We start from the raw sequence: 19,256 nt of genomic DNA, 5'->3' as shown, positions 1-19,256 counted from the left end.
GCTTCAACTGTCGCAGACTCGCAGGTCCCATCCGGAACTGGAAGTGTCGCACTAAATTAGCGAGCTTCCTCCCCCATTCTCCGCCCCACTTCCCTGGCCATGGAGATGTCTCTTAATACCGCGCAGCCTCGGCATCAGGGGACGATAGCGTGGAATCGTGGGGGTATGTCACATTGATTCTTGCTCTCTTTTTCAGCCTCTCAGGTTCACCCTCTGGTGTCGCTACCCTGAGTGGATTCAGGATCGTTCATTTTCCCCTTTGGCGATCTTCCGGAGGTGGTTTTCCGAAGCCCTGATTTCTCTTTCCACTTAAGCGGCGGAGGGGGGCACCGGGTCAGCACTAAACCGGATCTTGCTTTGCTCGTTGACAAATGCCTGCTTCATTCACACAGTCTTTGCACCTCGGATTGGGAGGGAGAAATACGTGGAAGGAGTAGAGGAGGAGCAGAAAGAATGGAAAACGCGCTTGCACACCCTTGCCCATTCATGGCCATCACGCGGTGCATTGCGCAGCTTGAAGAGTCGAGACTCCCCTTGGCTCAAGCATTGAGCCGTTGATTGATCCCGCCCTTGTGCAAGAGCGACGATCATCGAGAGCCACGGGGGGGGGGGGGGGGGGGCTGCCTGGCGTTCAGATGGTTGAAAAGCGGGAGTATGATGGGATGGCCACCTGCGCGTTGCGCCCTCATGCTGCAGTTGTGATTAATACAGATGGTGGTCTGCACTGTTCGGTCTCAGAACTCGGCAGCCCGTACAAGATCAAAACTATACATTTTCAAGTGTATCTTGTACCTGATAGTCCCCAAGTTCCACTTAGAGTGACATGACCTGGGTTACCTGATCCTCTTGTGAAGTCGTACCATCGTCTCGCTCTTTGCCCCCCCCCCCCCTCCTAATCTACCCTATCGCCGTCTATTTCGTCGAGGACGGATCTTCTCATTCATTTCTCACGATTGGAAAGAGGAAGCTTGTAGTGTTCCTCGCCTTTGCCCCGTCTCTCTTCTTCCTTTTCCCCTTTTCAGCATTGATTCACGGGCCCAGAAAAAGGGCCCGAAAAGAGGGGCGAAGGAATGAGGCTACCGTAAGCTTTGGCCCTGCGGCTCCCACGAAGGAGCGGCGAGCAGCACATGCACCGCATACGTGGACAGAACCACATCTATCCTGAGGGCCGAGTTTGCCGACTGGATCACTGCACTAGTCTCCTTGGAGGTTGACGGCAGTAGGATTATGTATGGAATGTGTACTCATACAACTCTTCACCGTTTTAGTGTTTATCTCCAATGTCCACTAGCCTTGTCTTATGTGGATGGTCCCTCCACCTGAGCACTTCACCCACATCCCACATTCTCCCCCCTCCACAAATCCACAAATCCACAATCTCAGTGGCCTACTACCTATCTAGTACCGAGTCCCCACTAAGAACCACTTCTGTACCTCCTATCCTTAGACCCCCTCCTTCTTGCTGCCTTGGTCAAGATATCAATGACAGCCGAAGTGAGGCTGATACAAGGCCGTTAGAAATTGGACCACCGTTACTCTTTCGGGTAAAAGAAGGGAATCCACAATAGCATGACCGCTGGACGCGCATCCTTTCTCCGGAGCGGATGCTTGCCTTGCCGTGACAGTGATCATCCAACACTCGCCGATGGCCCTCCCCCCCCCCCCCCCCCCCTGTACACCCGGACAAGGATGATTTCCGAGTTTTTTTTTCTTGTGTTTTTTTCTTTTTTAACCCCGTTTTTGTGTTTCTTCTTTTGGGGGGTAGCTCTTTTGGATATGGTCCGACGGGGCTAAATGTCAAGTGGGAGAACGAATATCCGCCCTTATCCTCTCTAGTGGCAAGGTTTAATCTAGGATAGGATGAGATGGATGAGTTTGGGTATTAAGTGTGCAGGTTGTAGTGTGTATTCTAGAGAGCACCACCTCCAGTCAGGGGATGGATAGGTAAGGTAGTACGTAGATTCGTAGGTACGTCGAAATATATACCTCTAAATCTGTGAGTTCGAGTTGTGATGCCTCGCTGCCTAGACACCAGGCATGTATTACCTACACCGAGCATGAATTGAGAAAAAGTCCCCCGAGGTTCAATTGAAAGTGGACTGCTACCCTGATCCATTTCCATCAAGGGTTGCCTGGGAGAGGAAAAAACAAAAACTTTGGGAGCCCAGTACATTTGATATTCCAACCGACTTCTAAGTTCTGACCCTGTCTTCGGGATCGAGTGCCACGCAAGCTGCTGCCACATAGTGTACTATCACCCGCATCAAGAGTCAAAGCACACCCTAAAAGGACTAGTATACCTACTAAGTACTGGCACTTCCACTGTCTATTGGTACAGTCCATGTTGATGGACGATGAGAAACTGAGTCGTAGGTCTCGTCCCGTCTCACAACCTTATCTTTTGGGCGTGGACCATCGGTAGGGTCGACTAGATGCGTATAGTACTCCGGTTGTAGTTTGCATCCCGCGGCTGTCCGTCGGAGTTTACTCTGGTAGAAAGAGAGAGAGAAAAGGGGACATCTATACGTGGTGCAAAATGATCGCGGCGCGGGCCGCCTCGTTACCTTTCTGGAAGTCATCCCTCAAAGCTGGATGGAGGAACGTCCACGAGGCGGGGGGGGGGGAAGGGATTCCATTCGAAGGTGGGACGACCCGACCGAGCTGGAGCTACGAATGAGTACATATGACAGGATAGAGTTTCTTCCTTGGATCTGTATACATGAGTTTGTTGGATATTCGGAGGTCCAGCCCGCCGAGCCCTATGGACGCAACATGAGAAAGTGGAGGAGGCCATCCATCCATCAGTAAGTGGGAGCTCATAGGAAATGAAAGTGAGATCAGCGCCCCACGATATGTAAAATTCAGTCCAATGGATGGAGCTTCGGAACAATCCCAAATGGTGGTATAATCCATACTATACTTTACTTCAGTACCTATTCCTAAAGGGACTCATGTGGTGAGGTTGGTCCGAAATGTTCTGCGCCAATGTACCTATCTATCCCTGCGCCCGCCTTGCTGACTGAGCTCTTCTCTCCCCCCGTCCCTTTAGTGTGTCGATCACAAGTTGGAAATGACGAGAGGGATCCTCTCGGATATACTACGGTAGGATGCAGTAGTGGCTCTTCGGGAGGAGTAGGTAGTAGTGAATGTGGGACGGGCTGCATCTGAATGACGATCCTTGACGACAAAGTGCACAGGACTAGCGAGTACAGTAAGACCACATGCAGTGGGAAAGTTTGCGAGCTACAGTAGTATAATGTACCTATGTACTTAGTCCTCCCCTGCAGTAACTAGTCCCACTGTCCCCGACTCAGGTACTGGATAGTGGACGGTCCAGAGGATTCACGTGTGTCAGTGAGACCAGATCAAACTAGTCCCGAAGAGTGCAATGCACAGACCATTCGACTCCTTGTCCATGAAAATCCCACCCAGGATTCCTTTCTTTTTTCTTTCTTGGACACGGCCGCAAGATTTTGCCGTCCAGAAGAGGAGAGGACTCATCGCCCAGTGTTGTCCATACCATCTGATGAAGACTTGGAAAAGATCCGCTAGAACCCCTCGAGGTGTCCATGACGGAGCCACTCGCATCTACGAGATGATCCCCTCGGAAAAAGACCGATATGGGATGTAGAACTAGGACTGCAGTAGGACTAGATGTAGGGGGGGGTTGCAGGGGTACAGAGTGTGGAACAAGCTTGATTGAGAAGATCGACCCTCCGATCTTGGTTACTATCGGTGCAACGAGAACTGATAACGTTCAGACTGGAGTCTCGCAAGGATCAAAAGGGAAGGGGAAAAGGAAAATTTAGAAAAATCAAGAAAAAAAAAAGAAAAACATAATAAGGAAAGGCCAAACCAAGTCCAAACATTAGGTTCTCGTCCACCTGACAGATGAATCGAGACTCCCAGCAGGTTCAGTTCCAAAATCAGATAATTGAGGGATCACTTTGAATGGACATGCTCAGACCATTGGGACTGAACTGGGCTTGAGTTTCTCATTATTGGGGTCATTTTCCAATATCCAAGCTCCAGGCAGTGTATACGATGGTGATCAAGTGGAATCATGACTTGTGAATGGTCCGTTCTGGCCTCCAAAAAAAAGGCGGTCCGAAACTGTGGCTGGAGGAGATCCCCTGGGGGTCGAAGAGTCGTGCAAGATCCCTAGTTTGGACTAGTCCCCGAACAAGCGACTGGAAGTTTGGGGGGATGCGGCGAATTGTGAGTTTGTAACGTACTGTATTGTCTACAGTACCGGATGACCAATGGACACGTTCTGATTGTAGGATCTGAAGGATACTGTTGTACTGTATCATTCCCCGTTGGATAAAATCATACCCTCTCTGGACTTTGCAGGTGGCCCTGTAGGTTACCGTGCTATAATTGATATGAAAGAGGAGGAGATGAGGAAGGAAAGAGGTGAAGGGCAGGATGAGGTCATGTTACCCTGATCAAATGGCAGTCTGTTCATGGACAAGTCAGCGAGTTGATTCTTCTCCCGCGACCATCGGTTCCGGGATCCATTGTCATGGTTCATGCAAAGTATCAGTGCAAAGCCACAAGGCCTGAATCATGGTCAAGAAAATGCAGAGCTTTGTTCATGCATGAGTTGAATTTGTTATTAACTCGTTACAATAGTCCTCCACGACGAGACAAAAGTGGGGACAACTGGCGGGAGGCGCGACCTCCACGCAAAGGAGCCTCCAAAGTCGAACGGGCAGCAGATGGCCAAAGAGGAACCATGTCTCGCTCCCGTCCATGACTACAGATTACTTGCATTGTTGCGGTTTCGATGTTTTTGCTGACTCCTCTTTACCAGGCGGCACGTAGGTTGGTATCAGTCCAGGACAAGTGACAAAGTGCAAATTGACGCTGTGGCTCTCATCAGATCGTCATTACAGCACTGTGCTGCTGCAAACGAAGATCCTCGAGTCCGATGATCGTCCATGTCCCACTCCCACCAGCCCGGGGTGAAGGCCCAACGGTCAAACACTCCCCGACTCAAGCTCTCCTCACTCCCGGTAGGTGACACCGAGCGATGGGGCCCGGTCATGGAACACGTACGGAAATCTTCATGCCGATTGGTCCTTGGCGGTGGGCTCCTATGCGAATGCGACAAGCCTCTGCAAACATCGGAGCATCAAAAATGGAGGAGCCTAGCAGGACAGACTGGCCCAGAAAGGGAGAAGCGAGTCACAGAAGAGGGAGAGAGAGAGACCAAAAAACAAGGAGCGACCAAAAGGGTATCATAGACGGTGGAAAGGTCGAACACAATACCCTCCCTGAAGTGAAATGTCTCGGAAGAGGCAAAAAGGGATTGTGTGATGTCCTGGGGGGGACTTGTGTCCAATCGGCCGAGGGATTCAACGACAAAAATCGGAGCGAAGGTGTAACCACCCCTTGAACTTGCTCGTGAAATCCTCCGAGGTGTTGAGATCGCCATCCACCTCCATCGAGACAAAGAGACGAGACACGAGAGAGGGGAGCAATCCATCTCCATCCACTCGGAAGCGGTCTTGACGTGGTAAGAGCGGTGTACCTGTAGTACCACTCTCGCAATCAAGGCATCGTCAAGAGCCTCCCCTTGAGTTTCCACGATCCACCGATACAGCATGTACAGAGAGCCGAGTGGTTAGCATTTCATTCACGCAGTAGATGTCTGGCTCCACTTCGCCTCATCAGAACAAAAGCAGGCAACCTGGAGGGAGTATTTTTCACAGTCCATAGAAACTGAACAGCCTCCTGTCGAGCGTGGAACGTCTTTCTGCATCCTTCCGCGTGGTGGGATGCCTGCGCTCCGTGCCTATTGCACGGAGCCGCGGAGAAACGCCCTGGAGTCGTCAAGGTCAAGGCCGAAGCCGTGCGCGCCCTGCACAACGCAGACCGATTCATTGCATGAAGGATGGGGCTCAATTGTTGGCCCGATCATCCAGCCCCTAGATGATGGAGTCGGTGACGCAAATGGGACGGAGAGCCGCTCCTTTTTTTTTTCCTCTTTCGAACTTAAATTTCTTTTCTTTTTTTTCCTTCTTATTTTTACCCTTCTGGCTTCCTTTCCTCTTTCTGGTTAATTCCCCATCGCTTCCATCGATTTCACCCCCAAAAGGCCAGAGGATTTCCACTTTTTTTTTTTTTTTTTTGCTTTCCTTGCCTGGGATGCCCGGGGGGAAGAGCCCATTTGGGGCTTCCTACACCTCAATCACTTTTTGCCTTTGTGAAGCTCTTGGCGTCTGCCGTCGTGCGGCTGACCTCGTCCGTTCCAGGTGATGGGATCAGCAAAGGAAACGATAGTTTATGATGCTTCAGGCTGTCTTCTGGGAACCATCCCATCGTAGGCAACGAGGTACGGCTCCCGCCGCTCGGCACCTGTTCGGGACTGGATAGGTGGTACAGATACCGTTTGGTTTTAAATTGAGACCCAAAGACTGAGCCTCGGAACCAGGCCCACCGTCCAGAGCCTCAATCTAGGCTGGCTTTACTCCCCGAGTCCCCGTGGAATCAGAAGAGTCCCTGACAGGACGGATGCTAGAGTTGAGATGGAGAGGGCGGGGCTCTCTCATTCTCTCATCCATTGTTCAAGGGAGAATCTGCTCTCCTCACAGAGTGTACTCAGTATGCCTGGACCACGGCATGACCGTCTAGTGTCTTTTGCAACCCCATGAATGTGGTTTGTTCACGAGCGTCTTGCACCGTATCTGTCCATTGACAGGATGTGTACATTGATGGACTGTAGGACCTCGGTGCCAGTCCTCAATGGACCGGGGGACCATTGAAACCCGGTGCTTTTATTTTTATTTTTATTTTTCTTATTTTTACTTTTTTTCCATGGCCTAGGTCTGGCGGTCGAAAGGCCCTCCCGGGCGACAGAACCATGTGCGCATTGTACTGGATCACCAGTGCTGTAGTTTGGAGCCTACGCCTGATCCCAGGATTGTCTGCGAGTTGATTTTTCTGATGTCGAGACCTCGTGGGTATAATTGATGATGGGGGTGATGGTTGCGGATGAGTGTTATTTGCGCAACCTTCCGTGTGGCCTCAGTGACATTCTTGCAACTTGCAGTGTTGTTGCTCGGTCGGCCCGTGCCCAGAACCAGCCCCACCACGCCAGCCCCACCACCCACCTCTTACATAGGAACCTTCGGGACCAGGTTGAAGTTTGTGAACATGGAGGTTTTCAACCCGTTTTTTGAGAGACCCTTGTATTCTCAGAACTCAAAGAGAGGAAGATAGAGGGGAGAGAGAAGCTTCGAGGCCATGAGCAGATTGGCGACTGGAAGGACTCGTCTCGACTTGGCGGTCTCCGGGGAGGGAGAGGGTCCAATGTGCAGTGTCGAGTCCTCGTGGCCTCGTGCCCCTCCAAAGGAAAGAAACCAAAATCAAAATCCAAAAAAAAGGCGGCTCTTGACTCGAATTGCTCCAACTTTCCTCGTCCAGTCAGAGGCAACCCCACCCTTCTGCCACGCAGGCCCCATCACCCATCCAGAAAACAATTCACATAAATCGGAAATGACCCAGAAAGAATCAGGAATCATGTACTCGAACGAGCCATGAAAAAGAAAAAAAAAAGCGCAATAATCCCATTCAATCAAATCCTCCTGAGAAAGGTCATGCTCAAATAATGATTAAAAATCAGCATAGTCATCCCCGAAATCATCATCATCGCCCTCCTCCTCCTCCCCAAAGTCCGAAACTCCGAATTATAGGATGACTCTGCCGTGAGTTGTACAGGCTGTATTGCCCAGGCCTTACTCCAACACGTCTCGAATCCTGGAGTAAAATGATAGACCAAGGTCGAATCTCGTCGTGAACTCGACTCTTTTCTTTCTTCCTTTTTTTCCCCTTTCCTCTTTGTCTTCATTGCGGACGGCCTCCTGTCTGGATGCTCTTCATCTCTCCCGTACGCAGGTTCCGCCTCTAGACCTTTCAGTCTGCAGCATTTTCTGTCTCATCACACGGGGCGTGTGATTTTACCCTTCCCCTCTTTCCGGGTCCCCTTTTGACCGACCTGCAAAGCGCAACGAGACAAGGAAAACAAGAAACGACCTGTGTGGGTTTGCTGGGACTACGTGATACGGCAAGAAGCAAAAAGAGAAAAAGAGGGTGTATGCGCGAGCGCGATCCAGATAGCGAGGCTCTTCGACCGTTCTGCTCTTCTCGTTGCTTCTTTTTCCACCGACTGGCCCTCCTTTGTCCAACTTTCCTTTGCTTCCCCCCTCCAAGTGACTTTTCTTCTTTTTTTTTTCTTTTCTTTTTTTTTGCAAATGGCGTTGATGAATGGGTGGTTCCACTGAGCCTCATTTCCGCCCCCAACAATCCCCGCGAAATCCGTGATCCATCTCATCCATCATCCGTGCTCGCCCTCGTGTCGCCGTGTCGCCCCCCCCCTCTTTCTGGATCCCGCCCACACCTGCCAACCTGCCAACCGGTCCTTCGGGTAAGTTTCTCTCTTACGCTTTGTCCTCGTTGCGGGCTCTCGGGTTCTTCTTGGGTCCTCGACGTCAATTCCTCTTTTTTCTGGAGTGATCCCCGCCTCCATTCACCGTGCAATCTTCCATCGATGGCATTCTGTTGCGATCCTTGGGCGTCGCCGGGTCATCGAGGCATGCCTGATCTGGGTTGAATTTCACCGCACGGCTATCCCATCTCTTGCCTTCCCGGTCGGTAGAAGCTCGCGGATCTCCAGCTGGTCTTTCGGTGGAGAGAGCCTCTGTGGTTGGGCTTCTGGCGTGTCCGCCCAAGTGAAGATCCCGAACCCGTGCAGAACCTCGTGAGGAGAGGACCTCCCCCCATTAAACCCGTGGGTTCGTGCCTTTTTGTGCTTGGTCGAGTGAATGCGACGAGGGGACGCTTGTCAATTTGTTCAATGGCACCTGGACCTAAGCCCAACGAAGGGTGCCACTAGTGCCCATCTGCTCCGTGAGTGGGGATTTGGCTAACAATCTCATTTGGCCATGTTAGTTCCTGGTTGTCCCAAGGGTTCATACTTCCGCTCAACCTAGCGCGCCGCGCGTGCTACGACGGTCGATCGGTTTCATAGAACTTGCCGTCCACCCGTCCCCAGTTCGCCGACAGCGCATCTCCTCCCGGAATTTTGATCAGCGAGGGACTGGATGTGTCCTATGCGTTCCGTCGGATTGAGATGATGTCCGAAAACTTCGACCCGGACGCCGCGGGACGGTCTCCGCCACTCGAAAACGTGATTCCCAAATATGGCCCCTCGTACGAGCCCGATCCACCTTTTGTGACGGATCTGCCCCAATCGGGGAGCAAATTCCATGTCGAAGATTCTCAGGGAACGCTCGACCGTTCCCGTAAGCTGCACCAGCCTGAAACACTCATCCAAACCCACCACGGCGACGCGGAGCTGATGAGGCATCTAGGGCCAAACAACCCCGAAGTTGCAGCTCTAGCTTCTAACCCAGCATTTGTCCCTACGAGCTGGTCATTATCAAAGCGGGAGGCCGCGAGCTTTTCGGTGACGGAATTGGGGCTCGGAGCGGGAGACCAGTTGGAAAGGAAATGGTTTCACGACGAGCAGACGTGCCCAGGGGAAAGAGTCAAAGCGACTGATCATAGGCATCGGGGGAATCAGAAGGTTCAACGGACACCGGATTTCTCCAATTTGATGCACGAGGTCCCGCAACTACTCTTTCCCCGGGACTTGGACCGGCAGACATCGTCCTCATCGTCCTCATCACCGTCCTCCTCCTCATCACCACCACCACCACCACCACCACACGCGAGCTCCTCACCCACCGCGCTGCCGCAAATACTGCCGCAAGTGGACGTCAAGCCGGACATGGTATCGCCCCGACAGCGTCCCCGTCTGCAGTCCATCACCAACTTCCCGCCTATGCACAACACGTCCTATCGATCAAAAGGATCCCCCGGGCTGGGCCCTCCGGTATCACTGCCAGGGATTCAATCGCTCTCCCCACCGTCCTCCACTGCAGGCGCCTCTCCAGACTCCGCCACGTGCAATGCTCGGGGCAATATGCTACCCTCCATTCAATCGGCGCTCGGGAATCTGTCACCCGGCGAGTTCTCTTCCACTCGACTGAAAATCCCCTACTCGTCCTGTCCCAATTCCGCAATATCGGCCGACTCACCCCATGACCGATCCCTCTCACGACATTTTCTATCCTCGTCAAATGCACCTAGTCCTTATTCACATCTCTCCCCGATCAGCATCAAAGACGCCTCCAATCACCCTTCTCCCGCCTCGCAGCCCACCTCTGCTCTGTGGCGTAGTCTTCCCCCACCCTCAGGTCCGCCATTTCCCGCGCCGTCGGCTGCTGACACGCCAAACAACCCCATGACCCCGTTTGACACCTCTCCCATGACGGCCAAGAGCCCATTGACCGGCTACCCTACCCCGACGGAGCCGATTGCCAATACGCCTGGTGCTCTTGAGCAAGCGTCTATACCTTCGGCCGCAACGCAGGCCGGGGCCGGGGCCGGGGCCCCCGGGGGTTACAAATGCACGCACCCCGGCTGCACCGCGGCACCCTTTCAAACCCAATATCTCCTCAAGTAAGTCCCACGCTCTTGACCGGGCGCTTCATCGCGCTCCAAGGTCCCCATTGTCCACTGGAAATGTCATCCCCTTGGTTCTGACGGGAAACCCTTCACCACTTTCAGCTCGCACGCCAATGTACACTCTCAAGATCGACCGCACTTTTGTCCCGTCGAAGGATGTCCCCGTGGATTTGGTGGGAAAGGTTTTAAACGAAAGAACGAGATGATGAGACACGGGCTGGTGCATAACTCACCTGGCTACGTCTGTCCGTTTTGTCCGGATCAGCAACACAAGTACCCCCGTCCGGATAATCTTCAACGGTGAGTCCATCAGTCATACGAGCTGCCGCTCTGCCCATGCCATGTGTCGCCATCGAACCAACTGCTAACGAGACAAATCCGATAGGCACGTCCGAGTCCATCACGTGGACAAAAATAAAGATGATCCGATTCTACGACAAGTTCTCGCCCAACGTCCGATTGGGAGTTCACGCGGGCGACGTCGACGATCCAACTTTGCCTAGCGAGAGTCCACTTTGCGTGCCAGTTGTCTGACCCGTCACAATGGCCCTCAATCATCCCCATCTTTCTCCTGATCATTTCTCCTCCGAGCTGGAAACCAGTCTCCTAGGACCAGACACCTAGACTCATGTGCTCCACGAACTCCCGTATCCCACATTTTCTCCTCGGAGCTGGGTGACTCCATCTTAGTCCCATCTCCGATGTGATATATGTTTTCTTTTCTTTTCCTCCTTTTTGCCCATTTTTCTTTCACTAGCGAAGCATGGTTATTGCCTTCTGTCTCTTCTTCGCTTGTCCGTCTTCATTCCATGATACCACACGTTACCTTGTTAGAAGCATGATGATACACCGGTGGCAATTGTTACCGATTTATTTGTTCCTCCCCTCAGGCGTCCACCGTGGCGCATCAGGCTTCAATGAAGATTTCTTCCGTATCCTGTTCCCGCCGATTTTCTTCCAAAAAGTGCGATGTGGCTAGAATTCAGGGTTGACTTTTGGTGAGGGGCTTCCCGCTTCTTTAAGCAACCCGGTCAACCGGACGGAGGAGCATTTTCAACGCTTAGTAGAAGCTCGTAACTGATCAGCAGTCCACTGTTGAAGCCATCGTCAGTCGGCCCCAAGTTATACGATGGGCGCATTTCGGATCCAAACCCCAGGCGCCCGTTCGGGCACTGGGACGAAATTGCTTCCGCTAACAGTATCAAATCTTTCCTTTTGGGCGCAGCAAAGCCGTCGTCTCGGCACAGGATAAAATTCCCTAGGGGCTGCTCAATTTCCCTGCAGAGTATCTGATTGTTCTAACTTCCAAGCTGCTCTTCCCCGTTGTTGTCAGATTTGTGGCGCTTCGCGACCATCCATTTTTCATGTGAGCCATTGGATTGATACCGTTATTACAGAATCAACGTCCAGACGCTCGATATTTTGAAGTTTGAAACTTATGTTCTGTTCCAAAGGGGCTCCAGAGCTTTCTAATTCCGTTGTATATGACTCCATGTCAATTTGAGTACTGTCTGAATCTGCTAGGAAGAATACACTGTTAGTTGGATCGGCGCCATCAGCAGGAATGTATATTTAATGTTAAGGTTGGAACCTAATGTAGACTGTGAGAACCGTAAACTTTTCTTGGTGATGAGTACACGGGCTTAAGAGAGATCAGCTTTTCTACACTATTTCTCTCAATGGCTGGGAAGAGGATTACACTCGCCGTAGGCAGTGTTCCATAGTTCAAACCGGGCATAGACCTGTTCTTGCTGTCTTCCATGCATTGCCTGATGGCCTAACCATAGTGGGGAGTACAGTTTATCTTTTGCAGCAAGTATTGCATGAGATCATTATTCGTGATGGATCCATACATGGCTTTCCTCCCTCGTCGGAACCTTCTACCATCGGTCAGTTATGGCTTCCTCCATCTATCTTGTATATACCTTGTAGCTCGGAGGCATTTCCACAGTTTCCACCGAATCGAACTAGAAATCGGCACTGTAAGAGTTGTTTGAGCATACTCGCTAAGTTAAATCGTCGATTTGCCGTTCACGGTTCCACCGGAAATTGCAAGTAATGCGTCGTGCCCGGAGCTCGATTTTTTCGAGGAGCTAGTGGCCTGTGTCTGGTTGTCTCTGTTGCAGATAGTTACTCTGCCGAGGCCCCTCATTTATCCTAGTCAATTAATCGAGAGTCCAGCTTCATGGTCCTCTCTCCTGATATTAATTTTGAACTTAAAATCATAACATTAAACTCAACCTTGGCCGTCATTTCAATCACGACGTACAATATCTCGTCAATATAAAACTGACGCTTTTCATGATAAAACTTAACACCAGACTTACCGTGACGAACAACATCATCCATTTACTTCTCGTTCTCGACTTTGTTCAGAATAACGAGGTAGAGAAAGTCTCGCGCATACGCCAGCTACTAACACGGCTTCATATCCCTGCCCCCTATTTGAAAGCCATCAGGGGTAAAAGTCGAGATCCATTTATGCACACAGACTCATGACCTACGCAAGATAGTCTTACATCATCACGTCGAAACACCAATGTGCTCCACCAAGGTGATCGGTATTTTCTTGAAGTTTGGAGTTGGATGTGGACAAACTTGATGCAGATTGCCATTCTTCCCTCGACTAAGAGTAGCAGTCTTCTATTTCACTTGCAAATCAGACATGATGTATTTCAGACACTTTTTCCGACATGGGACGCTTATGGCATGGAAGCCGAGCATCATGGTGTGATGATTCTCGGTGCATTTAAAAAGTGTCTTGTGTGACTCCTCAGGAAAAAGAGACACATATCAATCTTCACCGTCGGCATGTCAAATGCAAAATGCCTCTTGAGTATGCCAAAGAGGAGGCCAGTTGCGAACGCTATCAGCGCCTTTTTTCAAGGCGTCGATGGAGAGAGTCTGTGCGGAGTTTGGAGGATGCGTGTCGAAAGGAGGGGACGACACCTTTGTAAGTAAGACTGCTGCCTTTTCATTACCATGGCTGAGAAGCATAGCATTTCCTCCCCTCTATCTCTCTCAAGTCGGCAAACAGTAAACAGAACTCATTCTAGATCAAAGAGGTGGTCCATCGAATGAAGTTTCTGCACGGTACTATACGCGAGAAGACCAAGTGGACTGATCAGACTGCTCAGAAAGAGCATGTGTAGAAAAACTATCAAACTGACTTTCCAGGATATCGAACTGCTTATGGTTGTAGTGATGCGGGTCTTGTGATCAGGTGAAATGTTGATCAGGACTTTGATCTCGGTGGACATGAATACCTACGCGACGAGGTGGGTTGCTTCAAAAAACGTACACTTTCTGCGACACATTCATTGAGTTAGTCATATTGAGATGCAATTGGAGGCAGACAGTTGTCAATATCCATGCAGTATACTGCTCACTGTTGATAGCCGGCTAGTTTCTGTGGATTATCAACCAGGCAGAATATATGGATTAAGGGAGATCTTCCAGTCACGGCGTTTCAGCAGACTACTTTGGTCTTCAGTCAAATCTGGCAAGCTTTAAGCACTGAATCGGTTTACGACGTAGCCCAAGGCCAAGTTCAAGAATACGTAGATATATTTGCAACACTCGTCTACTTGGTTTTTGAATCTTTGTGTCCATTTACGTATAGGTTCTTTGTCTGTGGCGTTGGGTTGGTGTAGAGGGGCGATCATGGTGCAATTGTAGCCAGTTGGATGACTTTTTTTAACTGGCTTTAGTAGATGGGCAATTTCAGTGTAAGAGTTTCTTCGTGCTCGAAGGAGGGGAAATTGAATATCTGATCAAGGTCAAAGGCTGAATTATCTAAACATCTTGTATCACGAAGTCTCTTCATGATCATCAAAAGGAAAATGATCGAGGATCGCCATCTTCTCCATCTCAGTGCTTGAATGTTCCATCAACCCATCCTTGATACTCTGGACCACAGCCCGGCACCGATCAAGCTCATCTTCATCGGCCACCCAGCCAAGGGCATCAGTCCCGATCAATTCCCTCATCTCACTCAACTCTTTCAGTTTCTCTTGTTCTTGCTCATAGAGCTCTAAGCATTGCTTGGTATCTTCCTCGGAAAAACGAACTGGACACTCTCCAGGTCTCGCCGGTGCTTCTCCATCCAGCAAAATAGGCCAATTCCTGAGTACCTGCAACATGCAATACTTCAACGAGACCGAGTCTCCTTCCCAGGGGGCTTATACAAGATAGAAAAGCTTCGCCCGAAGCATACAGTCTTCAGTCCTAATAGCGTCAAAATAGTCCGGCAGGGATTACGTAGTTAACGCAGCATAATAAGAGTGCACAATCCGTCGTCGTATCGTCTCTTGGATATTTTCTTGTTCCTCATGGCTCAGTCTATCAAAATTCTCCGGCAATTTGACTTCTGGCTTGGATAACGTCTCCGATAATGGATCGCCCCATTTTTGAAAATGATCTGGGATTCCGGCGCACAGACAGAAAGGCAGAACAACTGCGTGTTGCCAGTCGATGATTCCTACTACGTCATTGGAGGTGTTCACTAGGATATTATTAGGGGAAAAGTCTGGATGGCGAAGAGTCGGGCGAGACATGCGGTGGTCGGATGGGACATCGAGGGAGCGCGCTAGTTTCAGGTAACTTTCAAAGAGATATTAGTATGAATTAGGCGAGAGATTTCGGAACTGATGTAACTCTCGCAGATATCTCTCGACATGTAGGCGTGGTTTGCTAAATTGTTCACAGAATTCTAGCTCACGCTTAGCGGGGGCTTCAAGGCATACAGAAAAGGTATTCCCTGGCTTAAAATCAATATTTGCAGGAAGAAAAACAATTAGGGATCTCCTCAATAGCGACTCACATGGGCCGCGGTCAACCTCCAGGGATGCCCGTTCCTGATACCACCATTCATATTGTGCAGTCGAGCCAACGACAATGTCATCCAAGACTGGAATAACGTGGTGTGAGCTGTCTAGATCACGGCGGTGATAAAGGCTTCCGCTTGCAGGGAAGGGGATGCTCATGAACCGTCTCTCCACGTCGGCAATCTGTCTCATTACTTTGACCCGAGCTTTGGTGTCTATAGAGAATCACCGGTCGCCCAAGGGTGTTCCTTCAAGTCTTTCAAGTAGAAGGTATTCGGTTCCAACGGCATTTGTCTGATCTGGAGAATACGCAAGAACTTAGGGGACCGGAACCCCACGAGCGTCGCAGCTTCACTAGCGACTGCATAATTTTTTGGGACGGTCGTCTTGTAAGGCAGCCTTGCAAGAATTACATATCCATCATTGAATGTGATTTGCAAGACACGATTGAAGCCGCTCTCGGCGAGTTTCGTGATCGAAGCCACGCCATCGAGGCGGCGGCCGACAGAATAGCAAGCCGCCCTTGCAAGAGCATCTACATCGAATTGAATACGGCGTTCGGCGCGGCGAGGGTCTTCATTGAACCTATTTGTCCCGGCGCGTTGGATTATTGCCAAAGTCAGCTTATTCAAGCAAATGGCGCGTTTAGCAAGCGAATCGCCACGACTCACAAAAAAACGCCCCGAAGTGTACTCAAACAGGTCAGAATTAGCGCACGAGGGAGATCTCCTCTCAAAGAATGGCTTCGAAGATCGACCAAGATATCTGGAGTAGTATCGCATCACTGAGTAGATCGCCATCAGCTTCAGGATTCCTCCAAAGCTGCGCTGCTTGTCTGGCACCAAGAATCGTCCAGGGTTAACTGGCTGACCTGCCGACCGCATCTCCCAAGTCCGATCTCGGCCTCTCCGTTCTGTTTTGGCGCTCATAGTCTTGCCCGCCTTTAACTGAAATTACGCTTAGTGTTACCCGTTATACTCTGAGACGGGGCCCGGTCCGTGGGGGTGGTCTCCCGTGATTGATTAAAGATGGATTTAAACTAAATTCAGGTTTAACACAAGCTCTGTCGTAAATTCTTGCTTACAACTGTCCAGTGACCTACCTCTAGACTCCTCGAGATCCAACCAGACTCCGACTCGCAGCACGCGTATTACGCAGCACGGATGCGACTTTAAAGGCCAATCCCCAACAGTATTGTCAATTCATGCCCGAGGTGTCAGCTGTGAATTAGCAGACAGCTGGCGTCGGCGAATGAACGGGTATAGTTCGGTTTCACGTTGCAACGGATTTATTACGTTCCGGCGTGGTTGATGTATTTGATCATGGACTATGGACGAAGAGCCGCACTAGGACAAAATAAAGCGAGGAGAAGATGAAGGCTACATTCGGTAAAAGCCACGAGTTGAAGAGCTGCAGATCTCCGTCCTGGGTTGTTTGCCCGGCCATTGCTCGCTCCTAGGTACCTCTAAAGTCCCTCTGGATTCTTCGCTGCCACAACGCACGTCCCTAGGTCGACCATCTTCCTTCTTGGTCTGTCATTGACTCGTCATGGTGAATACATAGCATTGTGCCAGGTGCTGGTTGCTGATATGTAGACACCACAATGTTGAGCCTAGGTAGCATTGCATCAACTTTTACACCTACCTGATTCAACAGTCAAGGATGATCAAGTGCGAATACCACCTTGCGAACCGGGAGATTGCAAAAAAAAAAAAAAAAGGGCGACGGGTGAGAATCTGCTCTGATCAATCCCATAGCATGACTAGCGTCCATACTGGATACTCCGCACTGGGCTGTAAGACGATGGTCAAATGAGAAGAGGCATCACCCTAAGGGACATGAGGGACTTCGGCCGAGCCCTAAGTGGGTCTGTCCTGCGTGGCAAAAGGGAACGAAGAAATTACTTGTAAAGCCCGAAAGTATACAATGCAAGTCGAGGAAAATTTGACGCAACCCTATGATTTCGGAAAAAGCCAATCACAACATGAATTCAATCGTCTGGAAAGGATCGATATCCACCGGATCGATCGGTGCTGGAGCCAGGGTCCTAGAAATGCTCAACTTTTGACCTTCCTCTTCCCATCAAAGTCGGTTGAATCCATAAAATTGGAGATAGCCGGGGGGCCCGTGACACTGCCGGGCAAGAGTCCTCGGTGCATGATTGTGCCTTGTGGCCCCGTGCCCCGGCCTAACGCCAAGGCTGAACCACCTCCGGCCCCAAGCAGCTTTCCATCATGGCGGAGACGGATTCCGTGCTACACGTGGAATGAGGCTCGGCGGCGGCTCAAGCGGGGGCACTGGGCTTGGGACGTGGGCTTGGAAGGCTTACCGCTACTGGAAATTCATGGCTTTGTCAGGGTCAGTACAGAAGGGTTCTCTTCCCCCCCACTCAAATTCGGCCCAGTTCGATTTTTCTCGGGCAAAACGATTAGATCAATGTGATTAAGGTTGGTGTAGCTACATACGCAGTTTTTATCATTGCCCCTCGTCATTAGTGTGTCCCATCCTTTCGCATCAACTCTCATGCAGGGGTTTATGGGCAAGATGCGAAGGAAGAGAGCGATGGAAACACACTCGGTTCCGTTTGTTTGTTTTTAGCTTCACCTTGTATTGAGACTACGTCAGAGAGATGCATATCACTAAATCTATTCTGATGTTGATGTTGAATGTTGATGTTGACGTTCATGTTGATTCTGTCCGGATTAGGAAGGTGATACAATCTAGGGAGGTGGCATTTGATGGCCGACGGCCGCTAGAGGAGTTTGGGAAGAGATCCGGAACGATGTGTACTACATCAGTGCATATGTGGTGGAGTATGCCTCCACACCTTGAATGATCTGGGTACCTTGGCGATTCAACCTGCGCTTCAACAGCAAAGTGGGCGACGGGCGTGCAGTGCATACTGCGTAAGGTATACCATTACCAAATAATATGTACGGAACGAGCATTGCCGCACTCGAGTGAGTTGCTCACTTGCGACGTGGATGGAGACGTATGACCAGTAAACCCCTTTTATTCAGACTAGTTCATATCAGCACGAACCTCGGCGTGGCTGCGAGACTAGAAATCCACATCCACAAATGACAACCTTATCCTTAGCGGTCGGGGCCAATATACCAACAAGATCACACCGCTGGTATCTCTCTGGAAACGGACTTGTAAGGGGACCTCCTGGAAACAATACCGGACTCGATCTACCACTACCTTAACACGTCTCATGCCCGACTTGTCTCGTCACAGGAATAGGACCAACTGGTAGCTTCTTAGGACCTCTTTGTGGACGATTCATCCAATCAAGGCATGGCTGACGGTGTTTTCCAAGATGAAAAACAAAAATAACAAGAAATGAAGAAAATGGTAATTTGAAAAAAAAAATCACAAGACCAGCAAATTTGAAAAAAAGACAGACAATGCTGGAAAGTGGAAACTAGCCCAGGATCCATTCAACGGATGCCCAAAAATACTCGACGGGTGCCACACTAGTTGGGTCCGGCCCTGCCCTTCTCTGCCCCATTCGATCCATTTCGCATGCAAAAGAGCCTCAGGTGGGTCTGGACAGCCAGTCAGGGTCCAAGCACTGATGACCTCAGGCAGACCCGGTGTTGGAGAAAGCAGGAGAGGTATCCATCCCGGTAATTCGCTTCTCAGTATCTCCAGGGAAATTGGTATTGACGGCTAGTGTCCGGAACGGATGGATGTGCTGAATAATACCTGGCTGATTGAATCGGGGTTCTTTTCCAGGATGAGTACCTAAGAGAGGGAGACAGGGGCGGGAGGGAGGGGAGTGTGGGATGCGACATTCTTATTTGATTCCTATTTTTGGAGGCGCCTTTAGGTTGGGGGCTCGGTGAGATAGACATCGTGAAAAATAAAAGGGCTGGTGCCATGTATTGG

The 19,256-nt window shown here is 50.5% G+C and overlaps 5 protein-coding genes across 5 annotated transcripts; 2 read left to right on the top strand and 3 right to left on the bottom strand.

Annotated features, from left to right (window-relative positions):
* Positions 1-5,137: 5,137 nt before the first annotated feature.
* POX_e07052 (uncharacterized protein) lies at positions 5,138-5,611 on the bottom strand (the record flags this gene model as incomplete). The annotated part of the gene is made up of 1 exon (XM_050115863.1): positions 5,138-5,611. The coding sequence occupies one exon, from the start codon at positions 5,609-5,611 to the stop codon at positions 5,138-5,140; it is 474 nt and encodes a 157-aa protein (XP_049968323.1).
* Positions 5,612-9,136: 3,525 nt separating this feature from the next.
* POX_e07051 (uncharacterized protein) lies at positions 9,137-10,534 on the top strand (the record flags this gene model as incomplete). The annotated part of the gene is made up of 1 exon (XM_050115862.1): positions 9,137-10,534. One exon carries the CDS (start codon positions 9,137-9,139, stop codon positions 10,532-10,534), a length of 1,398 nt encoding a protein of 465 aa, XP_049968322.1.
* Positions 10,535-13,361: 2,827 nt separating this feature from the next.
* On the top strand, positions 13,362-13,617 carry POX_e07050 (uncharacterized protein; the record flags this gene model as incomplete). The annotated part of the gene is made up of 2 exons (XM_050115861.1): positions 13,362-13,489; positions 13,593-13,617. 2 exons carry the CDS (start codon positions 13,362-13,364, stop codon positions 13,615-13,617), a joined length of 153 nt encoding a protein of 50 aa, XP_049968321.1.
* Positions 13,618-14,792: 1,175 nt separating this feature from the next.
* POX_e07049 (uncharacterized protein) lies at positions 14,793-15,554 on the bottom strand (the record flags this gene model as incomplete). The annotated part of the gene is made up of 2 exons (XM_050115860.1): positions 14,793-15,124; positions 15,359-15,554. 2 exons carry the CDS (start codon positions 15,552-15,554, stop codon positions 14,793-14,795), a joined length of 528 nt encoding a protein of 175 aa, XP_049968320.1.
* Positions 15,555-15,577: 23 nt separating this feature from the next.
* On the bottom strand, positions 15,578-16,291 carry POX_e07048 (uncharacterized protein; the record flags this gene model as incomplete). Its single annotated transcript, XM_050115859.1, has 1 exon — positions 15,578-16,291. The coding sequence occupies one exon, from the start codon at positions 16,289-16,291 to the stop codon at positions 15,578-15,580; it is 714 nt and encodes a 237-aa protein (XP_049968319.1).
* Positions 16,292-19,256: the final 2,965 nt, after the last annotated feature.

The sequence above is a fragment of the Penicillium oxalicum genome, chromosome V (genome assembly GCF_001723175.1).
Source record: "Penicillium oxalicum strain HP7-1 chromosome V, whole genome shotgun sequence".
NCBI classification, from domain to species: Eukaryota; Fungi; Ascomycota; class Eurotiomycetes; order Eurotiales; family Aspergillaceae; genus Penicillium; species Penicillium oxalicum.
The sequence above is the reverse complement of the archived record's forward strand: the minus strand, read 5'-3'. Positions and strand labels throughout refer to the sequence as shown.